This window comes from Microcaecilia unicolor, unplaced genomic scaffold (genome assembly GCF_901765095.1).
Source record: "Microcaecilia unicolor unplaced genomic scaffold, aMicUni1.1, whole genome shotgun sequence".
NCBI classification, from domain to species: Eukaryota; Metazoa; Chordata; class Amphibia; order Gymnophiona; family Siphonopidae; genus Microcaecilia; species Microcaecilia unicolor.
Window position 1 is genome coordinate 241,505 of NW_021963054.1, and position 17,729 is coordinate 259,233.

At 47.5% G+C, this 17,729-nt stretch overlaps 1 protein-coding gene across 12 annotated transcripts in view; it reads right to left on the bottom strand.

Moving 5' to 3' along the window:
• Window positions 1-1,105, bottom strand: part of LOC115458851 (kinesin-like protein KIF23) — a 222,104-nt gene extending 220,999 nt beyond the window's left edge. For 9 of the 12 annotated variants that reach the window (XM_030188680.1, XM_030188687.1, XM_030188679.1 and 6 more), the window contains exon 1: window positions 1,000-1,105. In XM_030188680.1, coding sequence (XP_030044540.1) covers window positions 1,000-1,010 — 11 coding nt within the window. In that variant the 5' untranslated portion in view covers window positions 1,011-1,105. The remainder of the gene's footprint in view (window positions 1-999) is intronic. The other 3 variants (XM_030188685.1, XM_030188686.1, XM_030188683.1) reach the window with 1 other exon arrangement.
• Window positions 1,106-17,729: the final 16,624 nt, after the last annotated feature.

The window sequence follows — 17,729 nt, forward strand, 5'->3', positions numbered from 1 at the left end:
CATCCACTGAACTCCCCCTCCCCACATCCCCCCTCCCTAGACCCCACTCATCCCCGCTCCCTAAACCCACTCATCCACTGAACTCCCCCTCCCCACATCCCCCCTCCCTAGACCCCACTCATCCCCGCTCCCTAAACTCCACTCATCCATTGAACTCCCCCTCCCCACATCTCCAGCACAGCAGGAGTCGGACCCCACATCCCCCCCTCCCTAGACTCCACTCATCCCCCCTCCCTAGACCCCACTCATCCCTAGACTCCACTCATCCCCCCTCCCTAGACCCCACTCATCCCCCCCTCCCTAGACCCCACTCATCCCCCCCTCCCTAGACCCCACTCATCCCTAGACTCCACTCATCCCCCCCTCCCTAGACCCCACTCATCCCTAGACTCCACTCATCCCCCCTCCCTAGACCCCACTCATCCCCCCCTCCCTAGACCCCACTCATCCCTAGACTCCACTCATCCCCCCTCCCTAGACTCCACTCATCCCCCCCTCCCTAGACTCCACTCATCCCCCCCCTCCCTAGACTCCACTCATCCCCCCCTCCCTAGACCCCACTCATCCCCCCCTCCCTAGACCCCACTCATCCCTAGACTCCACTCATCCCCCCTCCCTAGACCCCACTCATCCCCCCCTCCCTAGACCCCACTCATCCCTAGACTCCACTCATCCCCCCTCCCTAGACTCCACTCATCCACTGAACTCCCCCTCCCCACATCCCCCCCTCCCTAGACCCCACTCATCCATTGAACTCCCCCTCCCCACATCTCCAGCACAGCAGGAATCGGACCCCACATCCCCCCCTCCCTAGACTCCACTCATCCCTAGACTCCACTCATCCCCCCTCCCTAGACTCCACTCATCCCTAGACTCCACTCATCCCCCCTCCCTAGACTCCACTCATCCACTGAACTCCCCCTCAGACACTCTTCATCTTAAGCACCAGATCAAGTACAGCCAGACCCCTCTCACGCCCCCCCCCCTCCTCGGACTCACGCGCTCTTCATCTCCGGGACAGCCAGAGCCAGACTCAACTTCTCTTTCTCTCCCGCCTCCTGAGAAAGCGCCTTATTATTCAAATACAACCAATGGCGGCGCAGCAGCCCCGACGTCACCTAACGGTATAGGTGCGTAACCATGGAGCTGCGGCGCAGGGCAGAGAGTCGCGCGCGTACACCATAGACACGGGGTGGGCGGGACTACGTGACAGTGCATGTCGGGATAGGGTGAAGCGGATGCTGCAAAATGAAAAAAATCGCTTTGGCTTCCAACTTGTAACCAAGGAGGTTTGATTGACAACAGGAGACGGTGCGAGGCTGGATAACCCATTGTAGGGGTTGAAGTCAGTGGGCGGAGTCACAGGTACACCCAAAACAAGAACCACCCAGCTTATTAGAACTAAGGCACCGGCACTGCCTAAGCCTGGTCCAGTTGGATGGGCGGTGCCTTAAAAGGTATTTGAAAACATCTTGAGCACACAGGTGTGGTAGTGGTGTTAGTCCACTTTGAAAGGTAATCAATAGAAATAAAACATGGAAAAGAAAATAAGATGATACCTTTTTATTGGACATAATACATTTCTTAATTACATAGTAACATAGTAGATGACGGCAGAAAAAGACCTGCATGGTCCATCCAGTCTGCCCAAGACAAACTCATATGTGTATACCTTACCTTGAATTTGTACCTGTCCTTTTCAGGGCACAGACCGTACAAGTCTGCCCAGCAGTATTTCCCACCTCCCAACCACCAGTCCCGCCTCCCATCATCGGCTCTGGTACAGACCGTATAAGTCTGCCCTCCCCTATCCTAGCCTCCCAACCACCAACCCCTCTTCCCCCCACCTGCTCCGCCACCCAATTTCAGCTAAGCTTCTGAGGATCCATTCCTTATGCACAGAATTCCTTTATAGCAAGATTCCGTGCGGAATCCCAAAGAGTAGCAAGGTTCCGGAATCCCAAAGACTACTACTTATCATTTCTATAGCGCTACTAGATGTACGCAGCACTGGACACTTGAACATGAAGAGACAGTCCCTGCTCGACAGAGCTTACAATCTAATCAAGACAGACAAATAAGGCAAATAAGGGATAAGGACAAAGAGTAACATAGTAGATGACAACAGAAAAAGACCTACATGGTCCATCCAGTCTGCCCAAGAGAAACTCATATGTGTATACCTTACCTTGAATTTGTACCTGTCCTTTTCAGGGCACAGACCATATAAGTCTGCCCAGCAGTATTTCCCGCCTCCCAACCACCAGTCCTGCCTCCCATCAGCGACTCTGGTACAGACCGTATAAGTCTGCCCACCCCTATCCTAGCCTCCCAACCACCAATCCCTCTTCCCCCCAACTGCTCCACCACCCATATTTGAAAACATCACTAAAACAGTTTCAAAATTTATTATAGCTGGTGGAAACAGCACTAATAAAGGCTGTATTTTGTGCTCATTTTTCTACACTGTTCTATACAATACAGTAATACATGGCCAAATTTCATTGAGGATATCCTGTATAATTATGGGTCCGTCTTAACTATTGTTGTAATCTGCCTTGGGAAGCCTGATGTTATAAAGATTGGAAGTAAAATTAAACTCTTCTTTCATTGGGGCACATGAATCACATCTTCACCTCATCTCTTTTGTACAAATGGATCATTCTGTTTTGAGCATGTTTCAAGGACAAGTACTTAACTTAGTACCAGAGCTGCAAAGGGGTCCAATCAGGGTTGCCAGGTGGAAAATTTTTTTCCAGCCTAAAGGAGCCCAAAATCCAGCCCAAAACCCGCCCAAACTCAAACCCCGCCCCTGACACCCCCGCCTCCGCGTCATCACCCCCGCCCCCGCCGTCATCAACCCCGCCCCCGCCGTCATCGGCCCCGCCTCCCCCGTCATCGGCCCCGCCTCCCCGTCACTAATCCCGCCTCCCCCGTCATTAACCCCGCCTCCCACGTCACTAACCCCGCCTCCCACGTCACTAACCCCGCCCAGAAACGTCATTAACCCCGCCCACCGCGGCCGAAAAAAGCCGGCAAAAAAACCGCAAAAGCCGGCGAAAAAACCGCCCCAAAGCCAAAAAGGAGCCCAAAAAACCGCAACCCGCCGCGGGCAAAAATTTCCCGCGGCGGGTCGCGGAAAACCGCCCAATTGGGCGGTAAAACCGCCCACCTGGCAACACTGGGTCCAATATATGAGAGACTTTTAGTACACGCCCCAGACCCGACTACTCTGCTTTAGCCCCGCCCACTCTACCTCATGGCTCCATGCCCTAGGCCAGTGATGGCGAACCTATGACACGCGTGTCAGTACTGACACGCGTAGCCATTTTCGGTGACACGCGGAGAAGCAGCGGAGTTCCTTGAGCGCGACCTCCCTCCCCCGGTGAAATCACCCCCCCCCCCCCGGTGCATGTTTACCCGCTGGAGGGGGGTGCCGTGTGCGCTCCTATTGGCTCCCTCCCTGCTGCTCCCTCTGCCCCGGCTCCTGCACGGCCGTTAGGGGATCTTTGATCTCACTTCCGGCCGGCGGAGCAGAGAGCAGCGGAATGCCGTGGGGGACGCATCTCTGAGGGCCCTGTGATCACCATTACCCGCAACCATCATCCAATCTACTGTTCTGGGGTGTCGTGGATTTGTAATTGACCATCATTACTGAGATAGGTGAGGGGGAGGCTGGGAGAGGCGAGGGCATGTGCTATGGGTGCCGTTTCCCGCCATTAGAAATAGCGGCAGCCATCTTAATTTACATAAGGTGGTCAGTTAGGCTAGTTAGGGCTAACAGGCTATCTATAATTCTATCTTCTGTCACTGCCCCCCTGATGGAGAACCCAAAAAATAAAAAACCAAGGTTAAGTAAAGGAAGTGGTAGTAGCAGTAGCCGACCCTTTCAAGAGACATGGACCGAGATGTATGGCATTATAGAAAAAAATGGCAGATCATTTTGCGTTCTATGTACTGAAACGATAGTAAGCAGAACGTGGAATATAAATAGACATTTTGAAACTAATCATTCCCAGCTCTTTAAAAAAAGTGAGGATGAAAGGAAGGAATACATTTCCAGGCAGCTACACTTTTATAAGAGCCAATCTAATTCCATCCTTAAATTTGTAAAAGGTTCTACAAATTTAACATCTGCAAGTTTGAGCATTGCTCACTCCATAGCTCAGCATGGAAAAGCACTCAGTGAGGGAGAATTTATTAAAGAAACTCTCCTAAGATGTGCCCCAGTTCTATTTCACGATATGCAGAATAAAGATGCAATTATTAAGAGAATATCTGAGTTACCAGGAAATTTGGAGTGCCTGGATCCGATTACCAGACACTTTTAGCACCCTGAAAAATATAGCAATGGCTTTACTCACAATTTTTCCCTCTACGTACTTTTGTGAAACCTTATTCTCAGCGTTAAATAATATCAAAACCAACAAAAGAAACAGATTGACAGATGAAGTTAGTAGCGCTTGCTTGGGCTTGAAGTGTACAAAATACCAACCTTCAATTGAAGATTTAGCCAATGAAATTCAGCAACAAAAAAGTCACTAATAGGCAAATTAGTTAAAGAATTCCCCCTCCCCCTCACTTATCTTAGTTCACGGCACCCCACACAAGTTAAATAATATCAAGACCAACAAAAGAAACCGACTGACAGATGAACAAAGAAGTCACTAAGCAGGTAAGTTAAATAATTAGGTTTTGGTTTATTAAATACAGTTATATATTACAATTATACATTTTTGTTATTTAAACTATAAATATCGCGAAATTATGGTTTTTTTCTCGAAGTGACACACCACCCGAGTTATGCTCGGTTTTTTGGCGAATTTTGACACACCAAGCTCAAAAGGTTGCCCATCACTGCCCTAGGCTGTTCCAGAAAATATTTTATTTACACCAGTGACAGCAGGGATGAGTAAGAAGGAGTGTTTCTGTTCACTCTATTAAACCTCCTATCCAACATCTGTTCTCCCCAAGGCCATAACTTTAAGTTCATGCTGACCTCCTTCCAATCTGCTCTTTTACGTGCCAAACAGGATTATTATATCCAACTGACCAACTCTCTTGGCTCTAATCCTCGACTTCTCTTCACCACATTGAACTCTCTCCTCAAGGTGCCCCCTCCCCCAACTCCCCCTTCATTATCTCCTCAGACCCTTGCTGAATTCTTTCATGACAAGGTTCAAAAGATAAACCTTGCTTTCTCTACCTCACCACCTCCCCCTCCAGTAGTCCATTCCCCTCTCTCTCTTTCCCCTCATTCCCTTTCCTGCTTTCCTGAAGTTACTATTGAGGAAACTACACTTCTCCTTTCTTCCTCAAAATGTACCACCTGTTCCTCTGATCCCATTCCCACCCACCTTCTTAATGCCATCTCTCCTGCTCTTATTCCTTTTATCTGTCACATTCTCAACCTCTCACTTTTCACTGCGACTGTCCCTGCTGCCTTTAAACATGCTGTGGTCACACCTCTCCTTAAGAAGCCTTCACTCAACCCTACTTGTCCCTCTAATTATCGACCCATCTCCCTCCTTCCTTTTCTCTCCAAATTACTTGAGCGTGCTGTTCACCACCGCTGCCTTGATTTTCTCTCCTCACATGCTATTCTTGACCCACTACAATCTGGTTTTCGCCCTCTCCACTCAACCGAAACTGCGCTTACTAAAGTCTCCAATGACCTATTACTGGCTAAATCCAGAGGTCAATATTCCATCCTCATTCTTCTTGATCTTTCCGCTGCTTTTGACACTGTCGATCACAGCATACTTCTCGATACCCTGTCCTCACTTGGATTCCAGGGCTCTGTCCTTTCCTGGTTCTCTTCCTACCTCTCCCTCCGCACCTTTAGTGTTCACTCTGGTGGATCCTCTTCTACTTCTATCCCTCTGCCTGTCGGCGTACCTCAGGGTTCTGTTCTTGGTCCCCTCCTCTTCTCTATCTACACTTCTTCCCTTGGTTCATTAATCTCATCCCATGGCTTTTCCTACCATCTCTATGCTGATGACTCCCAAATCTACCTTTCTACCCCTGATATCTCACCTTGCATCCAAACCAAAGTTTCAGCGTGCTTGTCTGACATTGCTGCCTGGATGTCTCAACGCCACCTGAAATTAAATATGACCAAAACTGAGCTTCTCATTTTCCCCCCCAAACCCACCTCCCCACTCCCCCCGTTTTCTATTTCTGTTAATGGCTCTCTCATTCTCCCTGCCTCCTCAGCTCGAAACCTTGGGGTCATCTTTGACTCTTCTCTCTCCTTCTCTGCTCATATCCAGCAGATTGCCAAGACCTGTCGTTTCTTTCTTTACAACATCCGTAAAATCCGCCCTTTCTTTTCGAGCACTCTACCAAAACCCTCATCCACACCCTTGTCACCTCTCGTTTAGACTACTGCAATCTGCTTCTTGCTGGCCTCCCACTTAGTCACCTCTCCCCTCTCCAGTCGGTTCAAAACTCTGCTGCCCGTCTCGTCTTCCGCCAGGGTCGCTTTACTCATACTACCCCTCTCCTCAAGACCCTTCACTGGCTCCCTATCCGTTTTCGCATCCTGTTCAAACTTCTTCTACTAACCTATAAATGTACTCACTCTGCTGCTCCCCAGTATCTCTCCACACTCGTCCTTCCCTACACCCCTTCCCGTGCACTCCGCTCCATGGATAAATCCTTCTTATCTGTTCCCTTCTCCACTACTGCCAACTCCAGACTTCGCGCCTTCTGTCTCGCTGCACCCTACGCCTGGAATAAACTTCCTGAGCCCCTACGTCTTGCCCCTTCCTTGGCCACCTTTAAATCTAGATTGAAAGCCCACGGCTCTTTAACATTGCTTTTGACTCGTAACCACTTGTAACCACTCGCCTCTACCTACCCCCCTCTCCTCCTTCCTGTACACATTAATTGATTTGATTTGCTTACTTTATTTTTTGTCTATTAGATTGTAAGCTCTTTGAGCAGGGACTGTCTTTCTTCTATGTTTGTGCAGCGCTACGTACGCCTTGTAGCGCTATAGAAATGCTAAATAGTAGTAGTAGTAGTAATAACCGTGAGGGAGCTTTGCCCCCCCCCCCCCTCCACTTTGAGTTTAAGCAGTTGAATCGCTGGCAGAGCTGCCCAAGCCCCACTAGTTGAAGAGGTTCACCATATGAGCCTCCTACCGAGCTGTTTGAGCAGTGCAGCACTTGGCAGCGTGCTTGAACCACTAATGCCGGCCCTCCCGCATATGCTCAGTGCAGGCACTTGAAAATGGAAAATAAGATGATACCTTTTTATTGTACTAGCCTAATACCTTTTTCAATTAGCTTTCAGAGACCAAAACCTCCTGCCTTAGGTCAGGTACAATATACTGTTGTTATGGTATCCTCTCCTGACCTGATGAGAGAAGTGTTGGTCTGTGAAGTGGAGGCGTGACCTAGTGGTTAGAGTGGTGGACTTTGGTCCTGGGGAACTGGGTTCAATTCCCACTGCAGGCACAGGCAGCTCCTTGTGACTCTGGGCAAGTCACTTAATCCTCCACTGCCCCAGGTACAAATAAGTACCTGTAGATAATATGTAAGCCACATTGAGCCTGCTATGAGTGGGAAAGCGAGGGGTACAAATGTAATAAAATAAACAAAAATGTATTAAAACCAGTCCAATATAAAGGTATCACTTTATGTTGTATTTGCATTTATTAACCTTTAATAACACAGCTACCACATTACTTTATCCTAAATAACAATTATTTTCTGTACCTTTGCTGTCTGTCCATTTACTTTTTCTAATTCTGTTGGCCCCAGTCTCTTGATTCTGCTTTCCTTCATCTTCTCTTTCTTGCCCGCGTTTCCTGACCATTTGTCATTTTTCTCTCTCCTTTTTTTCCTGGTTTAATTCATTCTTAGTATACAGTCTTTAATTTCTCTTTTTACATCATCTACCTATGGCTTTTCCTGTCTTTAATTTCCCTCTTTTTACTTCATCTACGTATGGCTTTTCATCTTTTCCTCACCCTTGTACTCCCCATGTCCCTTCCTCTTATTCTCCAGTCTTTCTCTAGTTCTATTCTCTCCCCCTTTCCATCTAGCAGCTCCCCTCTTTCCCTCCCTACCGGACCATCCAACGGACCACACCCTGAGGCAGCAAGTTGCGAAACCTGCTGCAAGCTGGTGGAGGCGTCCGTGCACTGTAAATGTGATCAAGTATTGTTAAAAGATGTGGATAAAGGATCATGACTGAAAGAATTTAAAACATCTTTATACAATGAAAAATGGTTTTATAAATTGAAAAGTCAATTGGAATTGCAACATTAAATAACTGAATTTTCTATTGATATCATTGCGTTGGCTGGAATTGAACCTAAAATACTTTTAGAAGTTTAAGAACAGTAGAGTGATGTCCAACTGCCACCTGAAACGGAACATGTCCAAGACCGAGCTCATCGTCTTTCCACCAAAACCCACGTCTCCTCTTCCTCCACTTTCTATCTCAGTTGATAACACCCTCATCCTCCCCGTCTCATCTGCCCGCAACCTCGGTGACTCCTCCCTCTCCTTCTCTGCGCATATCCAGCAGATTGCCAAGACCTGCTGCTTCTTCCTCTTTAACATCAGCAAAATTCGCCCGTTCCTGTATGAACACACCACCCGAACTCTCGTCCATGCTCTCATTACCTCTTGCCTTGACTACTGCAACTTACTCCTCACCGGCCTCCCACTTAGCCATCTATCCCCCCTTCAATCTGTTCAGAACTCTGCGGCACGTCTCATATTCCGCCAGAACCGATATACTCATATCACCCCTCTCCTCAGGTCACTTCACTGGCTTCCAATCAGATACCGCATTCAATTCAAGCCTCTCCTTCTTACCTACAAATGCATTCAGTCTGCTGCCCCTCACTACCTCTCTACCCTCATCTCCCCTTATGTTCCCGCCCGTAACCTCCGTTCACAGGACAAATCCCTCCTCTCTGTACCCTTCTCCAACACCGCCAACTCCAGGCTCCGCGCATTCTGCCTCACCTCACCCTATGCTTGGAACAACCTTCCTGAGCCCTTACGCCAAGCCCCCTCCCTGCCCATCTTCAAGTCTTTGCTTAAAACCCACCTCTTCAATGCTGCATTCGGCACCTAACTCTTACCGTTCAGTAAATCCTGACTGCCCCAATTTGACCACCCCTATCGGACTGTCCGTTCACTTGTCTCTTAGATTGTAAGCTCCTTGAGCAGGGACCGTCCCTCTATGTTAAATTGTACAGCGCTGCGTAACCCTAGTAGTGCTTTAGAAATGTTAAGTAGTAGTAGTAGTAGTAGAGTGAGCAATTACAATAACAGCTGGGTTGGAAATATGATTGCTTACCCTTGCTGAAATCTTGACCATTTAAATTGATTGCTCATACCTCAGCCATACCTCTGGACCTTATTGGTCCAGAGACCCTATCCTTTTAGGTAAGACCTCTGCAGCCATCCACCTAGGGAGAGGATCTCCATTTTGGCTTCCAGTATGGCAAGCAAGGTCACAGAAGCCTTCCTGCCCACCTTCGCCCCTACAAATCCGTTATTTTTTCACGGTCTGAGGTTCATCTGCATGCACTTCCAAGGCAGTTGTGCAGCTGCTCAATAGCCTGTCGTTCCATGCTGATCTGTGAGGGACCGAACCCCAGTGCATCCTGAGTAGTGTTTCTTGTATACACCCAAACGGGGACCCGTTATTCCTTCGGGCCATTTACCTGTAGTCCAAGGACCTGGCCAACATTGGTATATTGATTTCACTGATATGCAGACACCTGTTCGTGGTAAACGGTATCTGCTTGTCTGCGTGGACGGTTTCTCTAAGTGGGTGGAAGCTTTCCCTTGCACTAGAGAAACTGCACAGATCATGGCCCAATCACTTTGTAATGAAATGATCCCACGATTTGGTATCCCTGCCAAGATCACCACAGATAATGGTACACACTTTGTTAACGAACTCCTACAGAACCTCCTTCCAGCACTGGGCATTACTCACAGAACTGTCTGTGTCTACAAACCCACCAGCAATGGTTTGGTTGAAAGATACAATGGATTGCTTAAAACTAAATTGCGTCAGCTTATGGCGAATGGGATCAAAAATTGGCTTGATGCCCTCCCATTGGCACTCCTATCTCTTCGTGCCACTCCATCCGCTTCCCTTAAGCTGACACCCTTTCAGTTATGTACAGGTCGCCGAATGCGACTTCTACCCGGAAATCCAGACACTCTAGTGCCCGATCAATACTCCGTATATTGGGATATCTTACAGACTATTGTAAGTTCTCTGTCCTCAATTCCACAGGCATTTGGAGAGTGCTGAGAGGCGGACTAATGCGGGTCCCTTAGACCTAACGTCTCTCTCTGTGGCAATTCCTTTTAGAACCTCATAACTCCTGGATTACCCCAGTACTAGTGTTATTTAGAGATGGAGTCAGATTAAGGTCACTCCAGCCTTCTTGGGGGGGCTCGGGACCCCTAAATTCTCAACAGTAGACAGTGAGGAGGTATTGGCTGAGCTGGTGCAAGGGCAGTGGGCACCCTAGGCAATTCATTTTCAGGCCCCTAGCTTGCATCTTCCTCAAGATTTTGATAATCATCACACAAAAATCCTATAGAAAAAAAAAAGCAGGTTAAAGTATGTGCGAATGGTTCTTTCAGTTTGTGAGGCTGTGTGGACTTATTGTTTAGCTATGACTCCAGCTGCTCTTTGCTATCCCCAAGAAACTGCTGCCCTAGGCATCTGCCTAGTCATTCCTAATAGATGGCCTGGTCCTGGGTACTGAGAGACTCTGGGGTTTTTGGGGCTTTTTTTTGTCTCTTGGAAAATCTGTCATTTTTCCCTGTGCCTTTCTCCTAAAGGAACATATTTTGGACCGATAGGGATCAAATTCTATAAAGCTGCTCATTTTTAAAGCACAGAGACTTACAGAGTTACATAGGAACCTATGGAAACTCTATGTCCTTTGAAAATGAGCCTGAAAGTACGCTAAAAGTTAGGAAGCGAAATGCACACAAATTCTATCGCTCGGCTTCTGTTCTATAATCCTAGAGTCAGGTGCTGTATCCAGAGCAGCGTAAATGTGCATGTCTATATTTCTTAATTTATCTCTTAATTCATCAATTCACAACAATATGCCCATGCCCTCACCCTGGCGTAAATGTTTGACATGTCCATGCCACGCCCATGCACCTCCCCTGGTGTAAATGTTTGACATGTCCATGCCCTGACCATGCACCTCCCCTGGTGTAAATGTTTTGACATGTCCATGCCCTGCCCCTGTGCCTCCCTCTGTTGTAAATGTTTGACACATCCATGCCCCGCCAATGCACCTCCCCTGGTGTAAATGTTTTGACATGTCCATGCCCTGACCATGACCTCCCCTGGTGTAAATGTTTTGACATGTCCATGCCCCGCCCCTGTGCCTCCCTCTGTTGTAAAAGTTTGACACATCCATGCCCTGTCCATGCACCTCCCACTGGTGTAAATGTTTGACATGTCCATGCCCCGCCCCTGTGCCTCCCTCTGTTGTAAGCGTTTGACACATCCATGCCCTGCCCATGCACCTCCCCCTGGTGTAAATGTTTGACATGTCCATGCCACGCCCCTGTGCCTCCCTCTGTTGTAAATGTTTGACACATCCATGCCCCGCCCCTGCACCTCCCCCTGGTGTAAATGTTTGACATGTCCATGCCCCACCCCTGTGTCTCCCTTTGGTGTAAATGTTTGACATGTCCATGCCCCACCCCTGTGCCTCCCTCTGGTGTAAATGTTTGACACATCCATGCCCCGCCCATGCACCTCCCCCTGGTTTAAATGTTTCACATGCCCCACCCCTGTGCCTCCCTCTGGTGTAAATGTTTGACACATCCATACTCTGTCATGCACCTCCGGCTAATGTAAAAGTTTGACGTCCATGCCCCACTCCTGTGCCTCCCTCTGTTGTAAATGTTTGACACATCCATGCCCCGCCCCTGCACCTCCCCCTGGTGTAAATGTTTGACATGTCCATGCCCCACCCCTGTGTCTCCCTTTGGTGTAAATGTTTGACATGTCCATGCCCCACCCCTGTGCCTCCCTCTGGTGTAAATGTTTGACACATCCATGCCCCGCCCATGCACCTCCCCCTGGTTTAAATGTTTCACATGCCCCACCCCTGTGCCTCCCTCTGGTGTAAATGTTTGACACATCCATACTCTGTCATGCACCTCCGGCTAATGTAAAAGTTTGACATGTCCATGCCCCACTCCTGTGCCTCCCTCTGTTGTAAATGTTTGACACATCCATGCCCCGCCCCTGCACCTCCCCCTGGTGTAAATGTTTGACATGTCCATGCCCCACCCCTGTGTCTCCCTTTGGTGTAAATGTTTGACATGTCCATGCCCCACCCCTGTGCCTCCCTCTGGTGTAAATGTTTGACACATCCATGCCCCGCCCATGCACCTCCCCTGGTTTAAATGTTTCAAATGCTCATGCCCCACCCCTGTGCTTCCCTGTGGTATAAAATGTTTGACATATCTATGCTCCGCCTATGCACCTCCCACTGATGTAAACATTTGACATGTCCATGCCCCACCCCTGTGCCTCCCTTTGGTGTAAATGTTTGACACATCCATGCCCCGCCCATGCACCTCCCCTGGTTTAAATGTTTCAAATGCTCATGCCCCACCCCTGTGCTTCCCTGTGGTATAAAATGTTTGACATATCTATGCTCCGCCTATGCACCTCCCACTGATGTAAACATTTGACATGCCCATGCCCCACCCATGCACCTCCCCCTGGTGTAAATGTTTGACATGTCCATGCCCCACCCCTGTGCCTCCCTTTGGTGTAAATGTTTGACACATCCATGCCCCGCCCATGCACCTCCCCTGGTTTAAATGTTTCAAATGCTCATGCCCCACCCCTGTGCTTCCCTGTGGTATAAAATGTTTGACATATCTATGCTCCGCCTATGCACCTCCCACTGATGTAAACATTTGACATGCCCATGCCCCACCCATGCACCTCCCCCTGGTGTAAATGTTTGACATGTCCATGCCCCACCCCTGTGTCTCCCTTTGGTGTAAATGTTTGACATGTCCATGCCCCACCCCTGTGCCTCCCTCTGGTGTAAATGTTTGACACATCCATGCCCCGCCCATGCACCTCCCCCTGGTTTAAATGTTTCACATGCCCCACCCCTGTGCCTCCCTCTGGTGTAAATGTTTGACACATCCATACTCTGTCATGCACCTCCGGCTAATGTAAAAGTTTGACATGTCCATGCCCCACTCCTGTGCCTCCCTCTGTTGTAAATGTTTGACACATCCATGCCCCGCCCCTGCACCTCCCCCTGGTGTAAATGTTTGACACATCCATGCCCCGCCCATGCACCTCCCCTGGTTTAAATGTTTCAAATGCTCATGCCCCACCCCTGTGCTTCCCTGTGGTATAAAATGTTTGACATATCTATGCTCCGCCTATGCACCTCCCACTGATGTAAACATTTGACATGTCCATGCCCCACCCCTGTGCCTCCCTTTGGTGTAAATGTTTGACACATCCATGCCCCGCCCATGCACCTCCCCTGGTTTAAATGTTTCAAATGCTCATGCCCCACCCCTGTGCTTCCCTGTGGTATAAAATGTTTGACATATCTATGCTCCGCCTATGCACCTCCCACTGATGTAAACATTTGACATGCCCATGCCCCACCCATGCACCTCCCCCTGGTGTAAATGTTTGACATGTCCATGCCCCACCCCTGTGCCTCCCTCTGGTGTAAATGTTTGACACATCCATGCCCCGCCCATGCACCTCCCCTGGTTTAAATGTTTCACATGCCCATGCCCATGCCCCACCCCTGTGCTTCCCTGTGGTATAAAATGTTTGACATATCTATGCTCCGCCTATGCACCTCCCGCTGATGTAAACGTTTGACATGTCCATACCCCACCCCTGTGCCTCCCTTTGGTGTAAATCCATGGCCTGCTCCTATGCACACCCCCAGGTATTAAAAAGCAGCAAGGCAGGTGATCCATCAAATCCAATATTGAAGATAAATGAATGACCTCAGCATACATCTAAGCTTGGTTGATCAGTATTTGCTTTCACTACAATCACGGCATTTTCATGAGAGACTGATCCCAGAATCTGTAAGTATATTATGCACTTTTAATGGATTCATTTTCTTGTTTAGGCTGTTTTAATCATCTGTGGTGTTTTTGTTTCTTTTTTAGAGCTTGCTATGTTTTAACATTTACACCAGCCAGGCTATTTTTGGAATTTTATATCAGCTGGGTTGTTTCATTGTTTTACCTTTATACATTGTTTTAGCATGTAGACATTAGGTATTTTTAGTATGGTGCTGTTATTAAGAGTTGTTGTTGTGTTTTTATAGTTTATTTATATATTTATAATTATGCTATTGTAGGATTTTGTTATTAGATACTGAATGATTTTATTTTCATTTACAGCGACCCACTGCCCCTGACACAGACATTTTATACTGGCGAAACATGGCCATGTTGGGCATTTTATGTTAAATTTCTGGGAGCTTTTAATCTATTAATAAAAACTGTGTTTTTTTTACAAGGTCTTCCTTGTTGTTTTCTCACCTGCAGATTGTGTGCTAAAGTTACAGAATACCGCTAGCACTAACACATGTGGACGTCACATTCACGTGTTCTGTTATCTTAGCGTGTGAATGGTGCTTACATTCAGGCACTGGTAGATTTAGGGGGGCACTGTTTTGGAGGATTTTTTCTGTGAAAGGTCCAGCAAGGTATTTGCCATTAAGAGGAACGGACTGACCACTCTGGCCTAGAGGTTCTGCCTGGTTGCCCTTGTCCGCTGCTGCACACTACAGCTGTCCTGGCAAAGTGACAATTCTCCCGGCCGCGGCCTGTGTCCTGTGCTGGCTCCGCAGTTTAAAACAGTGGCCGCACACTCTCGCAAGACTGCCTTTCTACTGGGATTCCCTAAATGTCCTGTTTCAATAGTATCCTTCAAGGATACTCCACACCGGCTTCCCCCCCCACCCCCATTCTAGTTTAAAAGTTGCTCTATCTCCTTTTTAAAAGCACTTTAAAAATTGAATGCATTCTTTTTCATCTATGCAAATGATATAACTGTATTATTACCAGCTCCTACAGAATAGAAGGATATTTTAAGTAGAATTCAAAAATGTTTTGGTGTTGTTGATTGTTGGGCAACAGATTTTAGACTGAAACTTAATCAGGAAAAAAAAAATTTTATGGTTGGCCCATCTGGAGTTTTAAAGAGAAGACACATCTCTTCAACAAAGCCTACAAAGAGAACTCATAGCCTTACAAAACTACCTCACCAATCCACCCAGTTATTAAAGTCCACCTTCTATACCTTATATCCTGCCTAACACCTTCCTTCTCTCTTCCCTTACTTAATCTTTGTACATTAATAACTGTATCTGATATCATGGAATGACTTTGTCATAACCAGGGGCGTAGCCAGACTACAGATTTTGGGTGGGCCTAGGCAAGAAGTGGGTGGGCACCAAGTGTTCTCCCCCCCCCCCCCCCCCCCCAAAAAAAAATATATATCTCAGCAGGTGGGAAAACGCTTCTTTCCACCTTTTCAGTCTGCAGCAGGCATGTGCAGAAAACAGAGCATGAGCAGGTGCCAGTATCATGGAGAGTACTGTTTTCATTACCATCAAGGGGAAGTCTTCAGCTGGCTGAGCCTGGGATCCTCACCAGCTACCACCAAATGTGTGCTACCGTTGGGTGGGCCTGAGCCCTAAGTTGGTGGGCCCTGGCCCACCCAGGCCCACCTGTGGCTACGCCACTGGTCATAACAATACTCTGTAAGCCACATTGAGCCTGCAAATAGGTGGGAAAATGTGGGATACAAATGCAATAAATACATAAGAGAGAATTTGGTTATGGGAAAGTTGCAATTTAAATTTGATTTTTCAACTCGAGTCTTAGGAGTAGCGTAGGATAGCCAAGTAACTGTGATTAATCAGGTAAATAAGGTGGTTAAAACATTCCTTTGTGTTATTGAGAAAATGAAGATCTGTACGAAAATTCAACTAATAGTCATTGATACTTTCACAGGTGGATTACCGTAACATCATATATATAGGCTGTACAAAATTAATAATGAAGAGGTTACAAACAGTACAAAACCTTCTCGTTAAGAAGAGAAGAATTTGTGATACTTTGTTGTTATAAGTTACATTGGCTACCAGTTATCACTCAATCACAGTTTAAATTATGTACATTAATTTTCAGGTCTTTACAGGGAAACGTACCCTCTTATCTGATATAAGTACATAAGTAATGCCATACTGGGAAAAGACCAAGGGTCCATCGAGCTCAGCATCCTGTCCACGACAGCGGCCAATCCAGGCCAAGGGCACCTGGCGAGCTTCCCAAACGTACAAACATTCTATACAATCAAGCCATTGTGACATCACTAATGAGGTTGGCTCTTATTGGTGGAATGAGCCACTATGACATCACAATAGGTTAAATCACTGCTCTATGTAATAAAAGTGAGACATAAGTACATAAGTAATGCCACACTGGGAAAAGACCAAGGGTCCATCGAGCCCAGCATCCTGTCCACGACAGCCAAGGGCACCTGGCGAGCTTCCCAAACGGGGGGGGGGGGGGGGGTGTTCCCTTATTAGGTAGACAGTTGTTGAGAGGGCAGGTTTCATTGAAGTCAGTTAGGTATTTTAAGCAGCTTTTGGCTTCCATTCCATATCAGGTTGTTTCCTTAGTTCGCTCATTAACTAATGATCTGTTCATTCGTTGATGTAAAGTTTAGATTCTTATGTGATTTATTGTATATTCCCACTTGAATAAGCTGTTTTTGTCCGCATGCAACTGAAGAGGATGTTATGGAATATAAGATCAATATAATGCTGTTTTAAATTTGAAGATTTCACCAAAATAAAGGTGAAGTTTATTTCAAAAAGCACAGCCTGCAGTCTTGTTCTTTGGACTGATCATGTACTTATTGTTGGTACTTAACAAATCAGGCAACGCTCCACCTTTTCCCTCCCATCCATCAAGACTCAACTTTAAAAAACAAACAAAAACAACCAACCTACAATGGCCTAAATAACTAAAAATAACAACATAAAATGTTTGTGCTCTGTTACTCTTCAGAAGATGATTCAGCCTGTTATACGAAAATACTACTTATTCCACTGAAGATTAGAGAAAGGAGTCAAATAGAGAGTTGGAGACATGATACAACCCACACACATTACACAGAGCATCATCACAGATAACAGGTGCAGCACAGACAGCAGCGGTTCGAGCCCTCCCTCCCCACACACACTGCAGAAGCATTACAAGCGCCCCCCCCCCCTCTACATAGCACCATCACAGAGCAGGTACAGCACAGGCAGCAGCAGTGCAAGGCTTCCTCCCCACAGCAACAGTGCAAGCCCCTCCCCCTCCCACATATCACCATCACAGAACAAGTACAGCACAGGCAGCAGCAGTGCAAGGCTTCCTCCCCACAGCAACAGTGCAAGCCCCTCCCCCTCCCACATATCACCATCACAGAACAAATACAGCACAGGCAGCAGCAGTGCATGCCACACACACAGCAGCGCAAACTCACCCCCCCCCCCCCCCCCCCACAGCAGCAGTGCAAGCCATCCTCATACACATGTATCTCTCTCTCTCTCACACACACACACACACACACAAGTGCGCACTTTGATCTGGAGTGTCAGCCTCTGTGAAAGAGCTGGGAACGGGGAGAACATCCTC